The sequence below is a fragment of the Epinephelus moara genome, chromosome 5 (assembly GCF_006386435.1).
Source record: "Epinephelus moara isolate mb chromosome 5, YSFRI_EMoa_1.0, whole genome shotgun sequence".
NCBI lineage: Eukaryota > Metazoa > Chordata > Actinopteri > Perciformes > Serranidae > Epinephelus > Epinephelus moara.
The window spans coordinates 3339412-3360769 of record NC_065510.1 but is presented as its reverse complement, the minus strand read 5'-3'; the positions used below and the strand labels follow the sequence as shown (position 1 = coordinate 3360769).

At 40.1% G+C, this 21358-nt stretch overlaps 1 protein-coding gene across 2 annotated transcripts in view; it reads left to right on the top strand.

Annotated features, from left to right (window-relative positions):
- The window catches only part of LOC126389798 (nidogen-1-like), a 46144-nt gene extending 28273 nt beyond the window's left edge, over positions 1-17871 (top strand). For both annotated transcript variants that reach the window (XM_050043684.1, XM_050043683.1), the window contains 10 exons: positions 823-966; positions 4104-4226; positions 8849-9088; positions 9178-9350; positions 10860-10986; positions 12902-13073; positions 13356-13513; positions 13657-13780; positions 14034-14146; positions 16083-17871. In XM_050043684.1, the coding sequence (XP_049899641.1) occupies positions 823-966; positions 4104-4226; positions 8849-9088; positions 9178-9350; positions 10860-10986; positions 12902-13073; positions 13356-13513; positions 13657-13780; positions 14034-14146; positions 16083-16201 (1493 nt within the window). In that variant the 3' untranslated portion in view covers positions 16202-17871. The remainder of the gene's footprint in view (positions 1-822; positions 967-4103; positions 4227-8848; positions 9089-9177; positions 9351-10859; positions 10987-12901; positions 13074-13355; positions 13514-13656; positions 13781-14033; positions 14147-16082) is intronic.
- Positions 17872-21358: the final 3487 nt, after the last annotated feature.

The window sequence follows — 21358 nt, the reverse complement described above, 5'->3', positions numbered from 1 at the left end:
CTTCAAATTTAGCGCAAAGTTTGACTTGGATTCAACTATGAACTGACTAGAATTTTGTAGTCGAAGGTTAAAGGTCAAGATCACCATGACCTTCCATCCATCTAATTTTTGTGAACATGATATTTCAAGAAAAGCTTGAGGGAATTTCTTCAAATTTGGCACACATGTCCACTTGGACTCAGCAATAAAGTGATAAGAATTTGGTGATCAAAGGTCAAGGTCTATGTGACCTCATTTGTCGCATTCTTGTGAATGTGGGAATCTTTTTCAAACGTGGCTCAAACGTTCACTTGGACTCAGCAATAAACTTAGTGGGCGGAGTCATACAGCAGTGTGGTGGTGATTCTAGTGTTGTTTTCCTTTATTTGGTTCCACTTAACAACAGTCACACAGTCATCTCGAGTTTGGTACTTTTACATAGTGAACCATTTGTTTGATTTTTTTACAATGTAATAATGAAACACAAACACTGAACATGGGGTGTTTTTAAAAATATACTGACAATGGATAAGAACGTTATACAACCCATATCAAAAAATCCGAACGTTTCCTTTAACCTCCTATAGTCCCATACTGAAGCCCCAGATCTGTCCTTTAGGCACTGATAAAAACTTTGGGTAAGTTGTGTTTCAAACGTCCCTATATGGATACTATGTGTCATGCATTTACAACCTGCAGCCCGTTGTGTTAATGTTTCATCGTGTAAAGTCGTCTTCAGAAAGTATTCAGTGTAACGTTCTGATATCTGGGCTGAAAGATGAAGTGAAAGTGTCTCTACAGTCAGACTACAGTTATTAACATGTGGGCTGTGTCGTCTTGCAGAGGAGAACCATCCAGTGGATCACTGTCGGAGAGGAAGTCATGACTGCGATGTTCCTGAAAGAGCTCTGTGCAGCTACACCGGCGGCTCGGCCTATGTCTGCTCCTGCTTGCCGGGGTTCGTGGGTGACGGCCGGGTGTGTCGGGGTGAGTTTATCAGCTGTGTGTTGGTGGAGTCAGCCGACCTTCAGCTGATCTTCAGTGTTGTGACTCGAACGGTATCAGCTCAGACATGTTAAAATCACTGCTGTGGTCTGTGGTGAAGGTCACAGCAGCTGTTTAATACGTTTGAGACAAAATTTAAATTGTTTTTATCCGAAGGAAGAAACTCTGACTTTGTCTGAGACTTGTATGAATGTGAATCATGTGAGCTCAGCAGACAGAGGCATGGGCGGATCATAAGACAATGGGCCCCTGGGCACAGATATGCAAAGGGCCCCACCACCTCTCCCACACAGGAGCAAGACACACAGACTTTTTGGTGGTTTTTATTCTCTGTGTAGTCATTATGCATCTATTTGGTCTTTTAATGTCTCTTTGTAGTGACTTTGTGTCTTTGTGTGGGTCTTTTTGTAGTCGTTTGAGGGCTCTCTTTGAGGTTATTTTATGTCTCCTTGTGGTTGTGTTTTGTCTCTTTGAGGTTGTTGTGTGTTTCTTTGCAGTCATTTTGTGTCTCTGTGTGGTTGTGCTTTGTCTTCTTGTAGTCATTTGTGTCTCCTTGTGGTTGTTTTGTGTCCATTTTGGTTGTTTGGCGTCTCCTTGCAGTTTTTGGTCGTTTTGTGTCTCTTTGCAGTTCTGTATTGTCTTTTTGTAGATGTTTGTGTCTCCTTGTAGTAATTTTGTGTCTTTTGTAGTCTTTTGAGTCTCTTGGGGGTAATTTTATCTGTCATTTTGCAATCATTTTGTGTCTGTTTGCAGTTGTGTCGTGTATTTTTTTTGTAGTCGCTTGGGTCTCTTTTTGGTTGTTTTGTGCCTTGTGAAATTTTTGTGTCTGTTTTGTGGTCACATTGTGTCACCTTGTGGCTGTTTTGTGTCTTTTTGTAGTCCTTTGAGTCTCCTTGTAGTCATTTTGTGTCTCCTTGCAGTTGTGTTTTGTCTTTTTGTTGTCGTTTGTGTCTCTTTTATGTTGTTTTGTGTGTGTCCTTTTTGGTCGTTTTGTGTCTCCTTGTAGTCTTTTTGTGTCTTGTGTAGTGTTTTCAGTCTCTTGGAAGTTATTTTATGTCGTTTTTTGTCTGTCTTTGTTGTGGTCATTGTGTTTCTCCTTGCAGTTGTGTTTTGTCTTTTTGTAGTCGTTTGTGTCGCTTTTTGGTCATTTTGTGTCTCTTCCGTGTAAATTTGACATTATGCAGGTGAAGGCCAGTGCCCCCTCCGACACTCTGGGCCCCTGGGCCTGTGCTCAGTAGGCCTGTTCAGTAATGCGTCAATGGAGAGAGGTATAGATCTCAGGGGGGAAGCAGGGGACACGTCCCCCTCAATATTTAGAGTTTGTGCATTTGCCCCACCCCCCCAATAAAAACATGAAAGAAGCAGAGGTCTTTTATTTTATTTATTATTATTATTTATTGACATTTACATGATAAACTGATGCAGAAAAGGCTGAATGTGATTCATAAAATTCAGCAGAATGAAGGAGATCAAGTGTTTGACACTGAAAATTTCCTGACAGAGGACCCCAAATCCCAAAGAATGAAGTGGAAACGGAGACTGAGGTTAATTCAATTTCACTCTCATGCCTGTGAGCACAGAGGAGACGTCTTTTGGTTGGACGGCCATGAAAAATTTGAGTTATGTTTTGGAAGGGGGGACCTTTTCTTGGCAGACTTTGTTTGCTGGGTCTGAGACAGAAGCAGAGTATTTTGTTTGGGTGCTGAGCAGTAAGATAACATGGATTTTGGATTGGTCTCCGCAGTGATATTGTAATGGTTTGTGTGCATGACACCATACCATACTACTCAGTAACATGTATTTGTAAAGAGGACTTTCTACAAGAGACCTTTCAGACACACAGAAGAGTCGTCTCACACATCTGACTGGCCCACATGAAGCTTTGTGGCAGCAGAGGATAGATTTTGGAAAGGTTGTGTGTGTCATGTTAAACAGCAGTTTGACAGTTTGAGACTTTGTATGTCTCTAGTGTAACACACAGTCAGTGCTGTGGGCCCCTTGGACAGGAAATGTTTCCACCTGGACAGGAAATGCAGAACTCTGCCTTACAGCTGTGTAGCTCATCTCTCACATATACATCACCCCCACCCCCACCCTGGAGAGTCTGAGCTGAAGAATGTTCATATGTGGAGGGAAAACAGCAGGACGAGACCAAACTGTCCTTTTGTAAGATAGTCTTTAAAAACATATCTGGTCATTTCTCTGGGAGTCGGTGGTTTATCTGAATCCATGTTTGAACCAAATTTCTATAGATGTCAGTATTTTAATTCATGTACTGATACAATACTTGTGCAGCTCCTGAGTCCAAGACAAATTTACCTATGGAGACAAAGTGTATTGTATTGTATGATATCGTATCGCATTATATCGCACCACATCATATCCTATCGTATCATATTGTATCATAATGTATCTTATCGAATTGCATCCTATGGTAATGTATTGTATCATGTCGTATCACATCATATCATATTGTATTGTATCGTATCGCATCGTATCCTATCCTATCGTATGGTATTGTATCATATCACATTGTATTGTATCACATCGTATCGTATCATAACGTTTGGTATCATATTATATCGTATTGCATCATATTGTATCGTATCCTATCGCATCATATTGTATCGTATTGTATAGTATCGTCTCATATTATATCGTATCATATATTGTATTGTATGGTATCACATCGTATCATATCGTATTGTATCATATCACATCGTATTGTATTGTACCACATCATATCATATAGTAATGTATCACATCGTATGGTATTGTTTAGTTTCGCATTATATTTTATCGTATGGTATCACATCTCATCGTATCGTATTGTATTGTGGTGCAACATGGCGACCTCTGTAGACAAGTACCCTCATTATAAACAACTCATTCTAAGGTAACGAAAACACGACGATTCTTATTTTCAGGTGTTTATACACTAACGAAAACACACTGACTATGTTATATTCCTTTCTGCCAATATGTCCTCCTAAATGAGACACACGGGAGCTGTAAGGGACTGGAGTCAGCACCTGGTGGTCATCAGTGGTACTGCATCTTAAATCACCTCCATGTGTTTGTCTTCATCTTTGTTTGTTTTTCTCTCTCTGCCCACTCAGATGTAGACGAGTGTCAGCAGGAACGATGCCACCGCGACGCCATCTGCTCCAACACACAGGGCTCATACACCTGCCAGTGCCGCCCCGGTTTCCATGGTGACGGCTTCCAGTGCATTGCCTCAGGTAAGTGCCGTACAGTCATAAAAACAGTTGAAGAAGATCAGTCTGAAAGCTGGAGACATCTTTTTCTAAACCCTTCTGAAAGCAGCGTTGTGGTCCCTGGTAAAGATCGACCTTCTCTCCTGACCGGCGAAGAGTTTTAATAAGACACTGTTTCGGCTGTGTTTGTATGTGTTGGTATGTGTGGCAGCTTGTACAGACTGAAGTTGGTTTTGCAGACATTTTAGAGACAAATGTAAACTGTGTGAAGTCTGCAGGATGTCAGCGTTCAGCTGAAGGTTGTGCAGGGGGATGAGGTGACGGAGCAGAACGCTGAAGGATGTCAGTAAAGTGATCAGAGTGTAAACACATTTTATGGTGGATCCAACAGATGTACAGCTGAGGTTCATGTTGGACGCTCAGATCGTTTCAGGGTTATAAACAGAATCACAAAAAAATGAAAGACATCAGTGTGTCTCGTCCTGATCTCAGATGTCAGCAGGTTGATGGAAATCCCTAAAATTACCAAAGATTTCTTCACAATCTGAACATTTACCAGCCATCTGAAGTTTGGTGGACTTGTTGTCCAAGGCCCAGTTTCTCTCCTGGTTGTCCAGAGCAGGTTCACTCAACGGGCTTTTACGCCGCTGCACTGTCACCAAAGCTTTTCAAAAGAGGCTGGGACACACCCTCTGACCTCATGGGAGTGACAGGGTTTAATACATGCACAGTGTAACTGGAGCTGTGACGTTGGACGGTTACAGCAGATGGTGCTAGAAGTGAACAATGGGTGTTCCACAAGGGTCCGTGTTGGGTCTGCTGTTATTTAGCTTTTACATTAACAATCTCCAAAATCTGTGTCATGGCATAGAAATACAAATGTACGCAGACGAGACAGTCATGTACACACATGCAATAACAGCTGAATTACCAGCAAGTAAAAAAACGGCATTAGATGAAATTACACAGTGGCTTGATCAGTCACGTCTGAGTCTAAACGTTAATAAAACAAAAGCTTTGTTTATTATGCCTCCGCACCGGTGACAGCCATGGCCGGCATAATAAATGCATCTATATACTTCCATCCCATCCTTGTCAACGAGCGTTCTCAAGAACGCTTAAAGAGAATTTCTTTAGACTTGGCAAATATGTTCACTTGGACTCAACCATGAACTGATCAGATTTTGGATTTTGGTGGTCAAAGGTCAAGGTCATTGTGACCTTGTCTGTCTCATTCTTGTGAACCTTGTATCTCAAGACAACTCAAGGGAAGTTTTTGACATTTGGCACAAACATCCACTTTGACTTTTACTTGCTCTGTCTCCCTATATCTCAAGAATGCCTTTTGGGTTTTTTTTTTTTTTTCAAATTGGCACTAATGTCCATTTTAACTCTAAGATGAACTGATTAGGTTTTGGTGGTCAAAAGTGAAAGGTGAAGGATACTATGACATTGTGTCTGTCTCATATATATATATGTATATATATATATATATATATATATATATATATAATATAAAGTTACAACTGTTACTTTACACTCCACTCCACTCCACTTTACTCCACTGGCTGCCTGTGCACTTTAGAGTCCATTTTAAGATTCTTTTATTAGTTTTTAAATCTGTAAATGGTCTGGCCCCACCTTACCTCTCTGAGCTTCTTCACCCCTACGCTCCTGCTTGGTGCCTCAGGTCAGCTGATCTGCTGCTTCTGGAGGTGCAGAGGTCCAAACGGAAGCTCAGAGGGGACAGAGCTTTCTCCGTTGCCGCTCCTAAATTGTGGAACGAGCTACCCCTCCACATAAGACAAGCCTCCTCACTGTCCATTTTTAAAACTCGTCTAAAAACCCATTTTTATTCCTTGGCTTTCAACTCTGCATGAGACTCTGCTTCTGTTTTAGTGTTTTATAGTTTGTTTTATTTATTGTTTTATTGTTTTTAAATTGTTTTAAAAACAATAAACAATTATTTTAGTATTTATTTCCTGTTAATTGTTTTATGTCCCTGTGTTGCTTTGTCTATTTATGTACAGCACTTTGTTTCAGCCGTGGCTGTTTTAAAGGGCTATATAAATAAAGTTGAGTTGAGTTGAGTTGAGAAGTTAAAAGATGAATTCCTCCTGATCTGATCGGTTATATTTATCATGCAGAGTCCTGATTGGCTGACAGCAGTTTGTTGTTGTTTGTTGTTGTGTTGGTGGTTTGGCGTTGTTCCAAAGCTTCAGGCTCCTCCAGTGATTCCAGGTGTCAGCAGCTGGGAGCTAATTACAGCTCACTCCTCCGCACCAGAGTTTTGTCATATTTTCGTCCTCTTTATGAGCTGCCTGGCTTCTGAGACGCATCATTTTTTTGTCCCCTGTCATAACTTGTCATGGCGTCTCTTGCTGTGTCTCTTTTTGTCCGGGCACTCTTTGATCTTACCCCTCTGTCTCGCTCTGAGGGGTCCTCCTGTGGGTTTTTTTTTTTCTGTTGGTCTGATAGTTGTTATCAGACGTGGCGCTGTGAGGACGCGCCGCTGTCTGTCAGACAGGACTGTTATGGCTGCTCTGTGATTCGTTTCACAGATATACCCTTGAGGATAAGAGAGTGTGAGGAGAGCTGAGGCTCTTCCAGATGTCACCGTGGCCCCTGGATGTGACCGCAGACATAAAGAGCCTCCTGCTCATCTCTAATCTGCAGCTCACTCACATGTTTGTCTGCAGCTGCCACGCACACAAACTTGTTCAGCAGCAGGAAAATACTGAATCTGCTTCGATAACGTTTCACCTGTGAGGAGACATAAAAGACCGTTAGATATGTCTCATCACTCAATTAGGTTGTAAAGAACACTGGTTCTCAACTGGTCCAGCTTCAGGGTCCAGATTTCACCTCAGTCATCAGTACAAGATCCACACTGTTTATTATATTCACCATCATACTTGTGTTTGTCCATATCGTAGAGTTAGTTTTCTGTTGCTGTTGAATAGTTGTCAGTTAGTCACTCACTCTACAGCAGGAAACAGCACTTCAAAATAAAAGTTCTGTGACAGATATTCATTGTACATCAAAATAAAGTGTTTTTTTTGGGGGTTTTTTTTTTTTAACAAACTTGACACGTTCTCTCAAGTTACTTGTGGTCCATTCAGAACGGACCCGAGACCCACTTTTTGGCTGCAACCTACCAGCTGGGAACCACTGGTATAGAATATATTTTGATTTGTAAATTCTTGCCATACTCTCTCTGTACTCTCACCGTAGTCCAGCCGTACTCTCACGATACTCTCGCCGTACTCTTGCCATACTCTCGCCATATTCTGGCCGTACTCTCGCTGTACTCTCACCGTACTCTTGCCATACTTCTGCCACACTCTTGCTGCACTCCTGCCATACTCGCACTGAAAAGAGAAGAAATAATAGATAAAAACTGGCTCAATATTCAGAGTAGGACATAAAAAGGCATTTTGGACAGTAGGAACTTTTTAATAGTTCTAACACCCCGCCCCTTATGTTGTGTCCCCACCGCAAGAATTCTTTATGCCTCCGCGGTTTATGTTTTTTGGTTGTTTGTCCCATTCTCGTGAACATGATATCTCTAAAACACCTTGAAAGTATTTCTTCTTCTTTGGCACAAACGTTTACTTTGAGTGAATGATGAGCTGATTAGATTTTGGTGGTCAAAGGTCAAGGTCACTGTGTCTTCGCACCCATCTCATTCTCGTGAAAGTGATATCTCAAGAACACTTTGAGGGGGATTTCTTAAAATTTGGCACAAACATCTACTTTAAGTCAACTGATTAGAATTTGGTGGACAAAGGTCAAAGTCAGCATGACCTCGAGTCACATTCTTATAAATGCAGTATCTCAAGAACACCTTGAAGGATTTTTTTCAAATTTGGCACAAACATAGTAGGACTCAAAGATTAATTGACTGGAATTTGGTGGTCAAAGGTCAAGGTCACTGTGAGCTTGCATCCATCTCATTCTCGTAATTGTGATATCTCAAGAACACCTGGAGGGTATTTCTTCAAATTCTGCACAAATGTCCACTTTGAGTGAATGATGAACTGATTAGATTTTGGGGGTCAAAGGTCAAGGTCACTGTGACCTTGTGTCTGTCTCATTCTTTTGAAATCTTAAGAAGGCCTTAAAGGATTTTCCTCAAATTTGGCACAAACCCTTAGCTGGACTCAAGGATAAACTAATGAGAATTTGATGTTCAAAGGTCAAAGGTCACTGTGACCATGTCGGTCTCATTCTTGTGTACGCAATATCTCAAGAACATCTTGAGAAAATCTTTTCAAATTTGGCATAAACATCCACCTGGACCCAAGAATGAACTGATTAGAATTTGGTGGCCAGAGGTCAAGGTCACAATGATCTTGTCCATTTCATTCTCAAAAATGGGATATTTCAAGAACACTTTAAAGGAATTTCTTTAAATTAGGCAAGAACGTCCACTTAAAATACGCACAATTGCTCGTAACAAAAAACTGGAAGAAAACACAGACAGATGGACGAACAGTGACGTCCAGGCTTTATCCTGTACTTCCTCTACTCCGTTCACTGGAGGATTTCAGCCATGTGTGAAGTGAAGCCTCCAACTTCTCCAACAGTTTAGTTTATTCACAGACTGTTGATGTCTCACTCTGATTGTTACTTCCTGTCCACAGAACACGAGAAGACCCTGTGTGAGCGTCACCGAGAGAGCGCCCAGACTTCCACTTCTGGCTCCAGCCTCTTCTCGCTCTTCCGTCCTCGGCCGGCCATCGGTCAGTATGTCCCTCAGTGTGACCGACACGGAGCCTACGAGCCCACGCAGTGCCACACCAGCATCGGACAGTGCTGGTGCGTGGATGCCAACGGCCAGGAGATCCCCAACACTCGCACCGGACCAGGCAGCACCCCTCTGTGTGAGTCCACTGGATCCTTAACCAAACACCACAGCGGCCTGACTAAACTCTGCTTCTCCTGAATAAATTAACAATCCTCTGATTTGTAGGTATCAACCAGGCGGTGACCCCTACTCCGGTGGGTCCGACCCCGCGGCCTGACGTTCACCCTGTTGCTCCAGGAACACACCTGCTGTTCGCTCAGAGTGGGAAGATTGAACGTGTTCCTCTGGATGGATACAACATAAAAAAGGAGGAGGCCAAACCTCTGCTGCACGTCCCCGTAAGAACGTTAGATGAGATTTCACTGCATTGTTAGAACATAAATTTGTCCTGTCGCGCACGGCCATAGTTTCACACAAACGACATGCAAACGCGACTGCAACCAAGATAAACTGGGCGAGTTTTCTGGGCATAATGTTTTCAGGTTGTCCGTACGTAGTACCATTCCTCTGAATGCTGTTAAGAACACATTGAGGGAACCTCTTCAAATTTGGCACGAATGTCCCCTTAGACTCAAGGATGGACTGATTAGATTTTCGTGGTCAAAGGTCAAGGTCACTTTGACCTCGTCTATCTCATTCTTGTAAACCAGATATAGCAAGAATATGGAGCTACATTAGGGTCAGAAGTTTTGTACTTGAAAAAATAAAATTTGAAACTGAAAATTCATGTGTTGATCTTGAATTTTGAAAAATACAACAATGTAAAACAATAAAATAAGTATATGAAACGTTTTTTCAGGTTAAATATAATTTTGATTCACTTTGGTAATTCTTTTGAATGAATAATTTATTTTCACTTTTCACTTCCATATATATTTTGACATTTTAGGTCTTATTTTTTTCAGTTGCATGTTTTATCTTTTCAGATTCAGATCTTATTTTTTACAGTTTCAAATCTTATTTTTTCACTTGCAAATCTTTTTTTCACTTTCAGATCTTTTTTTTTCAGTTTCAAATCTGTTTTTTCAGTTTCAGACTTTTGACCCTGATGTGGCGTGGGGGGCGTGGCATCAACTGAGAGGGCTGTGGAATCATGAGTGACAGTGCCTTCAGGGAACGTAGGAACTAAACAAAAGTCTGACTCTATACACCATATTCATGTGACTGGCAGTGTAAAAATTGATGCCAGTGACAAACTTCCATTTAGAAATCTGTTTTAGACAGTACTCTTGGTCAGATTTTTGGTCAGATACTGAATTGGTGACTCTAATCTTGAAACTGTGCTGATTGTATAGATCTTCTGTGTGTGAAGCATCCATGTTTTCACTGGCATGGATGGAGACTGTCAGAGACACTGGACTGGTTCACAGAGGCATTAATTCTAGTTTTGTAGTTTTTGCCATAATTTCTGTCACAACTGAGTCACGCTGAGAGAAACTCCTGAACCCAAATGTGCTTCTTGACAAAGTGAGAAAAAGCCAAAATATCTTGACTCTGGAGAGGTTTTCTGGTGACGGCATTCGGTCCTCGTAATAAGGAACATACACACAGTGTCAGTGTTCATCGTGAATGTAGTTAAATCACTTCTGAGCGTTCCTGGCTGCTGTGAGACAATCCTCTGATTGTTCTGTAACAGATTTCAGCATCAGAGCTCTTTTCTTCTCGGTTACAAAGCCCATAAGTTAAAGTATTAATGTACTGCAGCTGAACACAAAGCTCTCCATCAGTGTTTGGCGTCTTGGAGTCAGACGGCTCGCTGACGTCCTGTCACTTCAACACAAAAGACTCTTTGAAAATAAAACTCCAGTTGAATGAGAGCGTCTGTTTCCCCCTGTGTTTCCTCTCAGGACCGGGTGGTGATCGCCGTGGCCTACGACTGTGTGGAGAAGATGGTTTACTGGACTGACATCACTGGGCCGGCTATCAGCAAGGCCAGACTGAGTGGAGGAGATGTCATTCCGGTCGTCACTAAAGGTACAACAGCAGAGACGTAAAGTCAACACAGCAGGGGATGAAGGACGGTGAGATATTTGCTCCCACTGCACACCAAGAAATATCAGTCCAGTCATCTCTGCAGGCTGAGTGAAAAACGTGTGTCATAACCAGCATCCTGAGGACGTGTAATACGTTCATATCTGCAGCCTATGACTTACATCCAGTGTCAACAGTTTCAGTCACATTTACAGGAAGTAGATTGGTTTCCAAAAATCCAAAGCCGTTCCCTTTATTATCACGTATGACGAAAAAGCATCAAATTCTCACAGTTAACGGTACAGCTTGGATTTTTTTAAGTGGGGTTATATGAGGTACTTATCCATAGTCTGTGTATTAACTACAGTAGGCAGGAGACACAATAACACTAACTAAGTCACTGATCGAGGCAGCTGTAGATCAGCAGCTCCTGTATTCAGTGATGTTAAGTGTCTGGCTTTGAAGAGAGCGATATAAAGGCTTCATTTTCCTGTTGGAAATCACTGTCTGACATTAAGGTAAAGCAGTGAAAATACTCTCAATGTAGTGGACACTTAAACTGATACTGCGCTGCTCTGGATAACCCAACGCTACATTCAGACAGCGCTCCCAATTTATCAACGCTGTGCACTCCCACACTCACAATGAGTGTTTCTGAACGCACATCATCTTCCTCCATCGTCTAAAACAAGACAACACAACTTGCTAACTAGCGCTAGCTAATGTCTGTGGAGAACTGTTTTGCCTCCAGCTAAGCCCCGCCCACCAAAAAACATCATACTGTTTACTAACCGTAAGTTTCTCATTCAACCCTGCTTCAAAAGATGTGAACTGTCCCTTTAAGGAGCATGACATGAGAAAATATTTGGCTTTTTTTGTTTAACAACAAAAGATCAGAATAGTTGCTCATTAATTTTCTGTCCATCGATTAATCGACTGATCGTTGCAGCAGCAGTTTGCATCCTGTTAATGTTCACATTACTATTTCATTACAGTTTTTATGATCATGCAGACGTATACTCTGAATAATCTAACAAGCTGGAAAATTTTATTTATTGAACAAAACAGAAGATACAAAGTGTGAAAACTGTTGAGACATCCAGCGTACTCAGGTCTGTTACTATTAACAGTTGTTTTATTCCCCTTCCCACCTAAATTACAATCAAGGTCAATTATGACTCTTTACTGTATATTGTGAATTTTTGAGCCATGAAGGTTTTACATTTGTACAATTTTCCTCAAGCCGAGAAAAGTGATTAAAAAATCTGTGACATGGTCACAATGTAAAGTCTATAAGCCTGTACTGCGCGTATACGTGTTTTATAAAGTTTTATCTATAATAATATGTCATAATTTATTTGTTGGAATCTGTAAAGTAACTTTAGTTATTAAATAAATGTAGCGGAGTAGAAATGTAAAGTAGCACAAAATGGAAATACTCAGGTAAAGTACATCAAAACTGTACTTGAGTAAATGTACTTCATCACTTCCCCCACTCTGTGTCACTAATCTCAAATTCACTTAAAAAGACTAAACATTTGGAAACAGGTCTGGAGAGGAATTTATCCACATTTTGGGTTAATGGGTTAGACACTTACAACAATACATATTCAAAATCAAATCAAAGACCCAAAAGTAGAATGACAAATAAAAAGTAACAGCACGAAGAAGACATGTTGGAAATTAAAGTCGTAGTCGCATTAATAAAAAAAGTTCTTAAAAAAGATGTGTGTACATATATATATATATATATATATATATATAAAATAATATATGTATATATATGTAAAGATGTCTGAGAATTATTTTAAGTCCCGTCAGAACCATCAGAGACTGTACGTGGCGCTCAGATGGGGCTGATCCGTCCTCACTCCGTCCTGACTGAACTCTGATCTGTGTCTGTTCCCGCCATCCTCAGACCTCCAGAGTCCTGAAGGCATCGCCATCGACCACGTGGCCCGCCTCCTCTTCTGGACCGACTCCATGCGTGACACCGTGGAGGTTTCCAAACTGGACGGCAGCCAGCGGCGAGTCCTGTTCGACACCGATCTGATCAACCCTCGACCCATCGTCACCAACCCGGCGTACGGGTGAGTGCTGGACAATCACAACCAGACACAACCAATCAATCACAGTGATTTAAAGGTGTCACTGCAACATGAGCTCCTTAAACTGTCAGCACAATGTTGATGTAACTTAACGAGTAACAGTAACTGAGAATACTGATGTGAGAGCTGAAGTACCAGGAGTATTATAAGAAGTAGTAGTAATAGTACCAGTAGTGAAAGTAGTGATTACAGCAGTAGTTGTAGTATTAGTATTGATATGAGCACTGGTGGTTTGGTTTAACTGGTTTTGTCGTGTCGGTGCAGGCGGCTGTACTGGGCAGACTGGAACAGAGACGGTCCTAAAATTGAGATGTCCAACATGGACGGGACGGAGCGGACCGTCCTGGTGAAAGATGACCTGGGGCTTCCCAACGGTCTGACCTTTGACCTCGAAGACCAACAGCTGTGCTGGGCCGACGCAGGTGAGACACACCTGAGAATGATCTATGACCATGTGACTGTCCAAACACAGAACCATCTAGAACTGGTCCTGAGTCAGTAGTCCGCCACATGTAGTTTTCATCACCTGTTCCACACTGTTAATGATTGGTCGCTGGGTCCGCAGGGACTCGTAAGGTGGAGTGTATGGATCCTCACCGCAGGCGGAGGAGGCAGATCGTTGAAGGGATCCAGTATCCCTTCGCTCTCGTCTCCTTCGGGAGGAACCTTTACTACACCGACTGGAGGAGGTAACGCCCTCACACTGTCCACTTACACCTGGTTACATCATCACTTCCTGTAGAAACACTCTAAGACGGCTCTGCTGGTATCTGTGTCTCCTCACAGACCTGAGCAGTGTTGCAGTAAAGTAATAGAGTCTGAGTGGACTTTAAATAAACATCACTGCTGAGACGTAAATGCTGCTCAGCTGTTTGACTGCACCGTCACATTAAGTGTGTTTAACAATCTGACCATCAAACGTCACTGTGTGCTTTTTTTCAGGGAGGCGGTGGTCGCTGTCGACCGTCACTCAGACAAAGAGACTGAAGAGTTTCTGCCACAGAAACGCTCTCGGCTGTACGGCATCACCACGACAACGACACAGTGTCCACAAGGTACAGCGTCGCTCCACTTACACGCATCATGGTTAATAATCTGCAGTCGATTTTAATACTTTGACTTAAAGTAGTTTGAATTTAATACACTGCTGCATCAGACTGCGCCGCCCTGAGCAGTGTCTGTCAGGTCAGGAAGGACAACCTGAGGAAATATACTGGTTACAGTATCACAGTACTGGTTACAGTAATCACTACGAGACACATTCACCCATTCACACACATTCACATTCGCCGGCCTCTAGTGTGATATATAAGTGTGATATGTAACGTAGGCGTCTGCAGCACTTTTTGGTGATGCCAGTGATTATGCGGTGGTTGACCTTGTCCTCTGCTTGAGGGTAAAGAGCTCCTAGACGTCATTGTTTTACTAATTTTCGAACATTTTCGGCTGCTATTCTTCTTTGAGTTCATGGCTACCTGCTGTTAGCTGCTTTTTAAATTTCCCATGGTGGGTCACAGTCATAACACGTTGTTGAAGCTTCACACCCGTCCTGCCAGCTGTCCCTTTTACACAGACATTGATTCGGCACTGTTACTACCCCCACTGCCAACTTACAGGTGAGGCAACTCTGTCCCTCCACGATGGGATCGTACCTTCTATAATCAGCGGTGAGCTGGAACAACAGCCTGACATTCACACCCTGTAAATGGGACTTGAGTTTTGATGTATAAAGCGGCTCAGTGGAGTCTGGATCAGAGCACACATGTACTCTGTGACCGTAGTAATTGATTCCAGATGCATATATTATGTGGATGGATATAAGCGTGGGAACTGCGGGTGAAGTGACCTCAGGGGGATGCCAGCTGTGGATATGGAGACTCACAGCTGGCTCTGAGCCCTGAGCTATACAGCAGGCCATGATGAGAAACAGCTTCACCGTCCACCTGCTGGTTTCTCAGTAACACTGACGAGTAGAAACCGTCCGCTGATGAATGCACGTCCTGAAGCTGCAGCCTCACTAAACATTAATGTTTTGCTTGGCAACATGTTTGGTGATCACTTCTTCCTGTTGTGATGTTTTTACAGTCTGCGTCACCGGCGGTGCGACCCTGTAACAACAGGACAGCACTGGAGGGCGTTTTCGCTCCTCTGTCTTAAAAAGAGAGGCACTGTTACAGTGACTTCAGATTTTGGCATCGAAAATAAAATTTGGCATTCAAAAGGAAACTGGGACAGACAAAGGAAACATCAGCATTGAAACACTTGAACTATGTACTTGTAGTGATACGGAAAAAAGTTCCACTAAATAAAAACAGCCTGGCGTTACAACACATATTTTTGCATCCTGATGTGTTTTCTTCATGCCTCTCTTTTTCAGTGAGTCTTTGTTACGCTGACAGTTTTTTATATTGATACGTTTTTATTTTTCTGCAGAAAGTTGTTTTTTCTTTTTTTAATATTCTGTTATTTTTCTGTCCTTTTTTAATGACATTTTTATCACAAACTATACTATGATTTTTAAATGGAATTTTTGACATGCATTATTAGGAAATATTTTATTACATACTATACTATGACTAATTATACAAAATTTTTATCACATATACTTTGACTGTTTTTATGATTTTTTTTGACATACTTTACTATGACATTTCATATAAAAATTTTACCATGTACTATACTGTTACTATTTACGTTACATTTTTATGGCATACTTTACCATGACTTTTTTTAATGAAACTTTTTGGACATAACTGTTCTATGACTTTTCACATAAAATTTTTACCACATAAAAATCTGTTAATCTTGAAATGAATGTTGACTGGGGCCAAATTTTATTCACTTCATAAGACAGTACTCAAAGTCGATACATTACTGAGGTGTAGAATTTGAAAGGGTTAGGATCATATTCAGAAATCAGATATTGTAATGAATCCCTAGCAGCCCTGTACTGATGACTTACTAACTTTGTTCCCTTCTCTCTCCTGTTAGTCTATAACTACTGCTCCAACAATGGCGGCTGCTCTCACCTTTGTCTGCCGCGGCTTGGCGGGTTCACCTGCCGCTGCCCGGACGCCAACGATGGTCAGTGTGTGGAGAGAAACCTTTGAGGTCTGCAGAGCGACAATAACACTGCTGCTGCTGCTGCTGGGAGACAAAGAACAAAACACGCTTAACTCAATTTGGTTTTTTTTGTTTTTGTTTTTTACATTCCTACTTGAATCAAACATTTCTATGATCATTTTACAGATTTATATTTTTGGCCCTTAAAAGATGTTCAGACCTCACTGTATTTATGATGTCACACTTCAGGTGAAATGATTGACTGTTTAATTCAGATATAGTTTCTGAAATGTTTGTGCAGCATGTGTTTATAATCTGACTCCTGGTTGAAGAGTTTCTCTCTTAAGTCAGAACAAAGTGACACTAAATCAAAACTACAGGGATTTTTTAAAGACGGCAGGTAAACGAAAACACTCAGATTATAGTCATTTGAAACGGTACTGAAGGTGTTTTTATTATATTTTAAAAGTGAAATTTCTCATTGATATCTTATAAATGTGGTCTGAAAGATAACTGCGAAAAACAATCAGATAATTCTATCAATGGTTATCAAATACTTCAGTGAAGGGTTCCCAGCGTTCCTTATAAATGTTCAACATTTAAAGAAAAAAACCCTTAAAAAGTGTCTGCAAATGAAAAACGTTGACACTCACCTGAACATAACCCGTCAGAAGTCACTGAAGATATTTCTGTTCTGTGATCTGTAGAAAAAGCCAACAGACTTAATCAGGTCTGAATCAGACAGTTCTTGTTGCTGAAACGCCACCTACAGGCCAAATGCAATCAGATCAACTCAAAGTCCTCCGTGGAGTCGTCACATAGATTAACTGAAACTGCTCAACGTGTTCAAGAGTCAAAGCAGTTTGGCTACAACCACAAGAATATGGCCAGTTACAGGAAATAAAAATAAAAAAGTAAATTTAAAAAAAACTCATTTAGCGAAGACTGGATTAAATCTGTAGGAGGAAACTACAAAAATGGTGGATAATCTGACAAAAATGGGCGTAGCCCAAAACAGACTTAATTTTAGGAACTCATCAAAGACTTTTGAGCCAAAAGACAAATGTGGCAGATTTTCTCAAATATTTAGCCGACATCCTCCCAGCTGACAGTAAATACGAGTGAGTGGTTACTTGGTGTAAGTTGTTAACTGATCTGATTGGATGATAAAACTGTTTAGATGTTGACCTGAACAAAAAGTTGTTTTTATTGAATACCAAATCCAGTTTATTAGAAACAGCCAACTGCAATTTAATGTAAAAGCATCGCATATATTGTCTTCCTGTTTTATTTGTAATTATGTGACTATCATTCAAATTACAAAGATTAAGAAAGCAGAGGGCTGGTGAGAGTGTGGTAAGGGCTAAAAAACGTTTTTAGACTTAACAAGATTTATTGTACTGTCTGTGCTTCAACTCACAGTGTATTTTTTATATGAACTTGTAAATAATTACCTGACATTGTGATGATATTCTCTGTTTTTAATGGTGCTGATGTTGCCTGAGATCTACCTGATGATGATGATGATGATGATGATGATGATGATGATGATGATGGTGGTTACTGTGAAGATATGTGCAGATCGTGTCTAGAGACAAAGTTGTGTGTACCTCTCATGTAAACATCATTTTTTACAGTGAACACTTGTGCAGTGATGCTTTACTTCCAGTCACTGATACCAGTCCTTGTTCTCATCTAAAAATAAAAGTTAAGAAACTAAAACTGTGTTATTTTTTACAACATACTATACAAAGATTTTTTATTATGATTTTCCTAATGAAATACTGAACTGTTCTTTTCAAAGGGCATTTTTGTGACAGTTTTTTGTGACATACTATACTATAAAGTTTTAAAATGAAAATTTTGACATACTACACTGATTTTTAAATATGACAATTTTAACATACTATATTATGCTTTTATGACATTTTTGACATAATATCCTATGACTTTAATATGAAAATTTTGACATACTATTCTGACTTATTTTCATTATTTTGGACGACATGCTATACTATGACTTATTTTCATGATTTTGGACGACATGCCGTACTATGACTTTTTTTCATGATTTTGGACGACATGCTATACTATGACTTTTTTCATGATTTTTGATGACATGCTATAATATGACATATTTAGACTTATTATGACTTTCGTAATACAAAGATTTTTGACTATGATTTTTTTAATATTACATTTTTGACATACTTTACCACAAATTTTTTTAATAAAATTTTGGTCATATTATACTATGGCTTATTAACATGAATTTTTTTAACATATTATACTATGACTTTATATATGAAATTTGCTTCACTTACAATACTATGACCTTTTGTTTGAAAAACTTTACTATGACTTTGTATTACAAAATTTTTGACATACTATACTATGACTTTTTCAATGAATTTTTATCACAGACCATACTATGACTTTTTATGTGACTTTTTTAAACATACTTTACTATAACTCTGTTTTATACATTTTTTGACATACTTTACTATGACTTTTTATTATAAAATTTTTGACATACTATTGTTATGTCCCCGGTCTAGGGGACCATAGACATAACATGATCAGCCCCTCCACTCTTCCCACTCCCAAGAAAGGCCAGGTGCACAGTAGTAACAAAAAAAGCAGTTTATTCTTTTTCAGAGGTGAGCAGTGCCCAAAACAACAAACAAAAATATACTCATGGACCCTGAAATTACCTCGCAAAAAAGTGTAACAAAAGACAATTTCCTAACCTAAACTCCTACCTTTCAAAACAAGATAAAATAAAATAAAAAGGACTTCTGACTCTCACTAAAAAACTACTTAATCTGCTCTATATACAGTGATCGAACAAAAGAATACATGAAAACCCTCTAATAATTCTGACAAGTAAACTGCTAAACAAAATTCAACTCACCTACTCAAAATCAAATACCAAATCAAATCAAAACTGATCAAATACCTTTCCTAATTAACACGGTTATCAGAATACACACACTAGTTTACCAAAATCAGAAGTTTTTGCCTGCAGGTACGCACAAACAATTGCACAAACTGGTCTAAGTTCTGACTTTGTTGGTTATGGACGAGTGAAAAGAAAGGAGCTTCTGTCAGCTGGTGGTTTAAAAATCCTCTGTCTTGCAGTGGGCCAATCCGGTGACGGCAATCTTTTTTGGACAGCCCAATCAGCACACACCACCTGTCTTGCAACATCCAATTACACTTCATCACATGCACACACTGAGAGTAGAAGAGAGAACATATGAAAGATCAGTGCAGATCAATACAAGCATAGCAATACCAAAAAATAATGGCCTGGCTCATAACACTATATCACATACTATACTATGACCTTGTTTATGAAAGTGTTGATCTACCATACTACAACTGAAATTTTCACATAGTACTATGATTTTTATAGGAAATGTCTATGAGATACTATACTCTGACTTTTCATAGATTTTTTTTCATGTGTTTGTAATCTGACTGAAAGTATCTAAAAACTGACACTATATCAAAACTACATTAACTTTTTTAATAACGGCAGGTAAACTAAAACACTCAGATTGTAGCTATTTGAAACCTGTTTGCTATCTTTTAAAAGTGAAAGTCCTTATTGACATCTTATAGATGTGGTCTGAAAGATAACTGCGAAAAACAATCAGATAATTCTATCAATGGTTATCAAATACTTCAGGGAAGGGTTCCCAGCGTTCCTTATAAATGTTCAACATTTAAAGGAAAAAACCCTTAAAAGGTGTCTGTTACAGGAAATAAAAATCAAATACTAAATGCATCATTTTTGGGTTAATCCAGATGTATTTTGCACCACATGTAGTGAAGACTGGATTAAGTCTGTCGGAGGAAACTACAAAAATGGGGTAAACTCTGAAGAGTGTTGTCCAAAACAGACTATTTGAGCCAAAAAGCAAAGTGGCCATTTGGCGACGCACCAAATTTTCTCAAATATTGAGCCAACATCCTCCTAACAGACTTCTAATTGCACCAGGAGATTATTTGGTGTAACTTTGTGTACTGATCTGACTGGATTATGAAACCTTTAAAATATTGACCTCGAGTTCTCAATGAAACAAACAGAAACCGTCAGACATTGTTTTCCTATTTATCTGTAATAAAGTAAATATCAGTGACATGACAGACATTAATGAAGCTAAATAAGGGCTGAATGAGATGTTTCTGTGATGAAGTCTGTTGATAAAGAAAACAAACCTAAAAGATTTATGGCAAACATAACCAAGAGCATCATCTCTGGTTTAAATATTTAACACATTTATTTGATTGTTTTTTTTTTAATACATAAAATCCCACTTTGTGTGCTTACTGAAAGACAGAGTGTAACTTGGAGGAGCCATTTAATCCAGTTAGCAGACCCACAGACTTTTGTCTCATCATATAAATGTAGTTCACATGAACAGATATCTACTGAATGAATAAAGCTCATCAGTCCTTCCCTGAGCCTCGGTGAGTTCCTGCTGCCCTCCAGTGGTTTAAGAACTCACCTACAAATACTCGACACATGAGTGACCCCGGTCAAATCTATGACCTGCAGAGGATTTGATGTTTATCCAAACTGCTCTTTTTAGGTTGTGAATATCAAACGACGAACATGAATGTGCTTGACTGTATTTGTATCTTATGCCCAGGTCACACTACAAAATTTTAAGCCATGATTTTCTGGTTGCCCCCCCAAACAAAGCACCCAGACGTCCCTCAAGCAATGCTCTCCAGCTCCTCCTGGCGTTCCCAGGCCAGACGAGATATATAATCCCTTCATTATGTTCTGGGTCTGCGATGGGGCCTCCTACCATTCGGACGTGCCCGGAGCACCTCTAATGGGAGGCACTCAGGAGGATCCTGATCTGATGCCCGAACCACTTCAACCGACCCCTTTCGATGTGAAGAAGCAGCGGCTCAGCTGTTTTTGTTTTCTGTTCCCACAGTGAAAGTTGTGGATGGTAGCAACAGAAGCGTTCCTTAGCGTCCCCATGTTTGGTCCCCCCTCTGTTGGGGTACCTAGCACACAGATCTGGTACTAAAAGGTGGAGCTAGAAACCCTGCAGTCTGATTGGTCAGTAGAGGACGCTCACTCTGGTTTTATGTTCATACATCAGTAAACATACATCAGTAAACTACAACTATAAAATGAAAGAGAAAAAAATAACTTCATTCACTGGGCCGACTGCCGG